The following is a 7,199-nucleotide window of genomic DNA, read 5'->3' on the forward strand; positions in this document are numbered from 1 at the left end:
GTGTCCCCTGCATCGGCAGGCGGACTCTCAACCACTGCGCCACCAGGGAAGCCAGGTCCATTAACTTTTGATCTGAATCCTTAGTTGACCTCCTCTTCCTTCTCTATTTCTCAGAGAATGGGCCTTAGAGGTGTAGACTAAAAGGAGTGAGGCTATTTTTGTCCTGCTATAATAATTAGAGAAGTAAAAGGTAGGAGTGAAAAAGAGGTAGAAATGCAGAAGCTGAGCAGCTGTTTTTCGGTGGAGTTTGGAGAAGGGAGATGGTAGGCAGAAGTCCAAAGCTTGAATCTGTGTTGTTTTTGTATATCTGTGGGCACAGACTTATAAATACCTTTCCCATGCCCCATCTCCACAAAGAAAAATGTGTTTATTTTCCCTCTATACACACTCCTCATAATGAGGACACACATTTTATATCTTAATTTCACCTATATAAACAAATTTTAGGAGATAGTAACTTGCCAAAACTGTTGCCCTGAGCAATTATTTTACTATCGCATCCCATCTATAGACACCAATAGAAACAAAATGTTATCCTAAAATTTGCATCTGTGCTTTGGTTTAGGCAGAACATGATTGCTTGAGGTTTTAGTGGTTTGGGAGAGGATATTCTCCCACCAGAAGGTTTAGTTTTACCTTATTATATGATCTTAAAGTACACTGTTATCTCCCAACTCCTAGCAAAATAGTAAGGGATTGATATGTTGCATTTACCACATCTGAGCCTAGTTACATCTCAGGACACTGTGACCTTCTTAAAGGTGGGTCCATTAGTTATACAGTATCACCGCTTCTTTGAGTGAGAGTGGCCTCTGCCCTGGGCTTCACAATTTAGAAGTTCTGCTCTGACCCTTTCCCATACTCCTCCCCACATGGAATGAGAAGTCCATAGGGCCAAGAACATACCTACATAGATCCCTTCTGGTATGTGCTTGGATACCTGAGATTCAGAATTCCCTGCCCACATGGTCTCAAGTGTATTGCCAGGGTTTGCATGGATCTTTTCCTTCAGTCTGTACTTTTAAGGGAAGATCATATCTCTGATAGCCAGACCTAAGGGATTGCCAGATGGCAGCTGTTGGTGAGTGTGTGTGGACATTGCCTTTATAAGCCTGTCAGGGTGTCCACACTCCTGCATGTGAGACCCATTGAAATACAGGATGGAGCTGTGGTTTGGTAGATCAGGGAGGTTTGCTGAGGGCCAGGGACTGGCTCTCCTCGTGTCACTACTTTCCAGTGTAGACTGAGGAGTCTTAAGAATTCTAAATTTGAATCTGCTTTCCTGGCTACTATGGTGTGTTTGTTAAGGTAGGAGAATCGAACATATATAACAATATATTAGCTTAATGTAAAATACAGTAATTTAGTCATGTGATATATATCCAATTTGTGCTATTGGTCCAGACCCTGCAATGCTTAGTGGTAGACTTGCTATTGAGTGCCCCTTAATGCCTTCCTAGTGCTTACTGCAGTGCTTGGCACGTGATGGATGCTAATAAATGAGTGAAATTGTGACCTCAGAATGCCCCACTGTGGCAGAATATCAAAAGATCAGAAGTATCAACAGCTTTTTTTTTTTTTTTTGCGGTACGCGGGCCTCTCGCTGTTGTGGCCTCTCCCGTTGCGGAGCCTGACGCGCAGGCTCAGCGGCCATGGCTCACGGGCCTAGCCGCTCCGCGAACAGCCACTTTTTATTAGCCTTATAATTTATAGTTCAAGGGAAATCTATTCATAATTGAATTTCAGAATGACAGTGGTAGAACTTCTAAAGAAGCACAGTTTAAATCCAGGCTTTCTTATTTGTTCTTTACAGGATTTACTTATCATTTATGGACTCCACATTATTCATGTTATTCTCATACCACATTATATGGTAGCTTGCAGATACGTTAGTTAATAACATAAACTAACTTTTTTACTCTTCATATAATGCTGAAATTTGCCTGAGATTTTTTTTGATCCCTGCTTGGTTGACTATATCTAAATGGTGCCCTGGTTATTCCTTTTAACAGGAAGCAGTAACTCCCATTTATTGAGCGTTTACTTTGTGCCAGGGATTACATGAAGTGGTTAACATTACAGTATCACATTTAGTCCCCATAATAATCTTATGAGGTAATTTACCCTAATATTATTACAGATGTAAAATATAATATCAGAAGTGGTTAAGTGATTTGCGTAAGACACAGAGGTAGGGAATAGAAAAAATTTTCTTGAAAAAAAGATTTGTCTTTTATTTACTTTAAAAGCTAATTTCCAACAAATGTTAATGGAAATCTGTTTTGGAATGAGATGTAAATAATGTTTCTACTATTTCTTCTGCCTTTGTCATACATAGGAATTCAACCTTATTGACAGAAGAGAACTTGCACCACTCCAGGAACTGATTGAAAAACTCACCTCAAAGGACAGATAAAAGGATGCAGATGTGTGCAAATTATTCCTCAAATGAAGCTGTGTGGAGTGCATTTGGATTTTGTTTTATTTTATTTTTGTCTTGGTTGTTTTTATGTTAGGTTTGGGGGGCTTGTTTGGGTTCCTTTTTCTTTATTCTGAATAAATGAAACCATATACTATGGCTAGAGGAAGGCAAGAACCATTCTCTATTCAGTTGATAGGGGTAAATTTTGTCTTAGTGGCATACAGTATTTTTTCTAACTTGGGGAATTTTTGATAATACTATATGTTGAAAGAAATGCTTATTGATTGGACTGCTGATGGATGGCGGTTCTCCATTGTGTAAATTGTAGTTGATTTTTGAAGTCCCCAAAAGTCTTGTTTTTAAGTGCCTTGGCAGGCTCATTTCTGAGGTGCAAAGCACAGACATAGAACTGAACAGGGCTTGAAACAATATTAGGATTACTACCCAGGGCACTTACTGATGCATGTTTCAAAATACCTATTGATAAAAGCCATAGTTTACCTAAATTGGTGATCTCCAGCTTTTACTACATTAAAGAAACACAGTTTGTAAAGGTGTGCATGTAGAGCATAAAAAATTAGTATTTCTTAATTATTTTTGATATTGATAGTAATTCTGTTCAACAGATGCTTAAAGTTCTACAAGCAGGTCTTTTCCATCTCTTGATATCTGTGATATTGAAACTTGAAGATGTTGAAATGTAATACCGATTACATTTTGGCTTCTTTCTACATGTTAACTGCACTGTAGGTGTAAAAATTCAGGTTATATATAGGTTTGCCATCTTCAGAGATGATGCTGAACTGTGAGGTTTCTTAGCAATTGCCAAATGAGCCATAAATCTGCAGAATCCCCTTCTGCTTTGAAGAGGAGGTGATAGCAGTGTGTGTTTGTTTGCAGGGGGGTTAGTTTGAATGGTGCGTTATAGATGGGATTAAGTACAGGGAGTCAAGTTCAAGAAAGTCCTTTCTCAAAACTCTTGAATAGAATGGCATGAATATTTTAATCAATATCTTGTAAGCAAAGTCTTAGAGACTTCCTTTTAGGAATCAACTTCCATGAGAAGTTAAAAATAAATTACTAATTTTAGATATAGACATAAACATGGAATTTAAGGACTTTGGGGAAATTGATCACTTTACAGCATTTCCATTCAGTGAATGGAGCTGGTGTTTGTCATTTTAAAATGATACAGTACCTTCTTTACTTGTTATAGGCCCAACTTGAAGCATTCTGACTTCTGATTTTTCCACTGTGAAAGGAAATCTTTCTTTGCAGTGATATCAGATAATGAAAGTGCTAAAGTAGTAGTTATTAACTTTTACATTTTTTTTTTTTTTGCTATGACTTTCTGGTGAACTATTCCCATAAGTAAAAAGTTCAGAAACTTAGTTTTTTTTTTGTTTGTTTTTTTTTGGCGGTACGCGGACCTCTCACTGTTGTGGCCTCTCCTGTTGCGGAGCACAGGATCTGGACATGCAGGCTCAGCGGCCATGGCTCACGGGCCCAGCTGCTCTGTGGCACGTGGGATCTTCCCGGACCGGGGCACGAACCCATGTCCCCTGCATCGGCAGGCGGACTCTCAACCACTGCGCCACCAGGGAAGCCCCCAGAAACTTAGTTTTTAAAATAAATGTTAACATTTTTCACTTTAGTTTTACTCTTGCAAAATATCCTTTTTAGACTTCCAGTTTTAATTTTGTCATTTCTGGTAAATCTGTTTCCTTCAGTTAGAAATATATACTCTTCCTTTGTTAGGAATATATACCTTTTTCCTTGTAGAATAGAAATCTTACTCTGAAACTGTATAGACTAAAAACAGAAAAGAATCTAAAATGAAATCAGTTTGTTTTTGCCATTAACAAGTAGAATAGTGATACAATTTACTGCCATTACAATTATGATCAGTAGGAACTGCCTTTTTCTCATTTCTAGCAATCATTCTCCAAGTACCAACAGTAGAAAGTAACAGAAGAGCCTGGCAGAGGCAAATATATTGGACATTCATTGGTCATACTTATTTATAAACTGCAATGAGAACTATCTGATTTCCTTAAAACAAATCTTTTAGTATCCAAATATATAATATCAGCCACTGTGGGTTGATTCAGAAACAAAATCTGGCATCTAGTGATTTGGGGTCCCATCTATTTAGGAAGATGAAACATATGATTATTCAAATAGTCTTCCAATACTGCATTTGACTTCATATCAACCTAGTAATAAAGGGGTTGCAATAGCCAAGTGTGGAGAGACAAGTGAAACATTGTTTTTGCTCATTTAAGCCTTATACAGTAGTACACTGTACAAATGTTATTATAAATTAATGTTTAGTAGTCGGACTTACTTTTCCACTCTATGTAGATAGGAGTTTCTTATCACTGTGCCAGAATCTCAGGTGCCTGCTTCTGAGTATTCCTTTAAACAGAGGTATTGGGAAGTAAGGAAACATGTGTATATATATGGTAACAAAGTAGAGACATTCTCCCAGGGAGAGGCCTGGCATTGTGCATGGTGTTACATGGCTGCAAATAGGGAAACACCAGAGCATGTGAGAAATAACTGACTTAATAAAAAGCTGCTTTGATTCATTTGGTTCCCAGGAGCATTAGTAAGATGCCTTTTATAAAATAAGGATCAAATCTTGGTTTTACAACATAGTTTTCTTATAAATGTCTATTGGATTCTTCCCAGATTTCTTTATTTGTAAATAACCAGGATAATGATTTCCCCCCTGCTCTTCATACAGAGATATAAAGCAGAAGTTGGTTTTCTCATCTGCTGATGAAAGCATAAAATATAAAGCAGTAAGTTAACATGGTATTGTCACAAAGCTTTGGTTAAATGTTGATAGGAAGCAAGTTTTAGTAATTCTTTTAAATGACGGTGTAATGGTGGTGGAGAGAAATTAATAACAGAGTGAAAATCTTTCCATTAGCTGTAGGTGGTGCTACTGGCTTGATTATTCTGTTTCCCATAAAAACCATGGCACTAGGCTGCACTAAAACATTAAGTATGTGTTAGCTGGTAGAGGCTTTGGAGGTCAGTTTACCTTAAATTGAAAGATTTTAGATTGCTATCTCTTCCTACCTTTGTCATTTTTAAATGCTAAATGTTCAGCATAAAATTAAGTAGGAAAAGATATGTTTAGTGTATAATATGTCGCAGACTGAGTTACTGCCTGGCTTATCAGGAAAGATAAAGCACTACAATCTCTTATATTCAGGAATTACAGATAATGTGGATATTTATATTTTACATGTAAGCACCACACTGCATTTTATGTATTAGCATTTTCCTTGCTTAGGGGAAAATAGCAAAATGACAGATTTCTTTTATACCTTCGTGTACACCCTCTCTGAGAGAGTTTTTGATAACCACTGAAATGGTAAAATATGTGAGATAAAATTATTAAGTTGTAGGACTTCCTTTTAAGATAAATGTGTCATACCTTGAACATCTCAAATGAGAGTTGATCTTCAGAGTAGTTTCTTTGGGAGCACTACTTATTCCAGCTATGCTGCAAAGGTGTAATGTTTCTAGAACACTTTCAGCAATGCCTTGAGAATTGGTTTGTGACTATGCAAGAAAATCTGTTTTATCATTTCAGTTGCACCGAAAACTTTTCTGGAAGCTTAATATGACCTATCTCATTCACCAAAACAACTCTACTTTGGCTGTTTTCTTAGAACTAAACTATTAAGGAAGTTCAAAAGAATATGCCATAGGCTCTGAATTTGCAGAAGAGAATGTTTTGAGCACTGATTTGTAACATCATTTAATAAAAAAATAGTTTCCTGATGTCACTGCTTTGAAGTAGGCAGTATTGTTTGGATGTACAAGTTTTTTTTTTTTTTTTAATTTAGTTTAATTACCTTACAGTTAAATATAACAGTTTTAAAAACCAAAGTCTTTTTCTTATTTTCTATTTTTGGTCCATTTTCCTGATAACTTTTGGATTATATCTTGAGTACTGTAGGGTAGTTTTGATTGAAGGTATATTAAAAAAAAATGGGTCCAATATTTAAGATAGAAGTAGCTTAAGGAAGCCGCAGCCTTTACCTCCATGCTTTTTTTTTTTTAAACTTATTTTCACGCAAATGAACAATTTGAATTTAAAGACTGGAGATCATTGTAAAAAGAAATTGGAATACAGTTTATATATTAATTATGCTGAATTTAAGTCTGTGTGTCACAGTAAAATATTTCAAATTGTATAATCATTTCATATGTGATTTATAACTTTAACATTTTGAATGTCTTTTTAAAAGATATGAGACAAGAAGTATATTTGAAAATGTCACTGCATACCAAGAGGAAAACTTAACTTATTTTGAAACTTATCTGGGATATTAAAGAATATACCAATTCCTAGAAACACTGTTCTAGATCTGTACGGACTGCTCCTAAAATGATTTAAATATCAGCATTTTGTCATAATATTAAGTTTCACCATAGGAATTACAGTTGTTGAGCTGTCAGTTTAATGGTATATGAGATAACTGTTTAGAGCTGAAGCTATTTCATGATTTAATGGAAAATTTTAATTTTAAGATATAATAACAATTCTGACTGCAGACAATTTGAATTTTTGAGGCTCTCCTAATGGGCTAATTATAGAGAAAAATTCATTTTGAAGGTACAAAACTGTGCTCCATGTCTGCCACTTGTAGCTGAACTGATACTTAAATTTTGACAAAAGAGAGAAAATACAGATTAAAATACTGAGTACTCTCAGTTTTGCAAGTGTGATACAAATTTCCTTTTCTGCATATAA

At 35.9% G+C, this 7,199-nt stretch overlaps 1 protein-coding gene across 1 annotated transcript in view; it reads left to right on the forward strand.

Annotated features, from left to right (window-relative positions):
• Positions 1–2,416, forward strand: part of MOB1B (MOB kinase activator 1B) — a 54,779-nt gene extending 52,363 nt beyond the window's left edge. Inside the window, exon 6 of the mRNA XM_007446100.1 lies at positions 2,339–2,416. Within this exon, the coding sequence (XP_007446162.1) occupies positions 2,339–2,416 (78 nt within the window). The remainder of the gene's footprint in view (positions 1–2,338) is intronic.
• Positions 2,417–7,199: the final 4,783 nt, after the last annotated feature.

This window comes from Lipotes vexillifer, unplaced genomic scaffold, assembly GCF_000442215.2.
Source record: "Lipotes vexillifer unplaced genomic scaffold, Lipotes_vexillifer_v1.1 scaffold933, whole genome shotgun sequence".
Taxonomy (NCBI): Eukaryota; Metazoa; Chordata; class Mammalia; order Artiodactyla; family Lipotidae; genus Lipotes; species Lipotes vexillifer.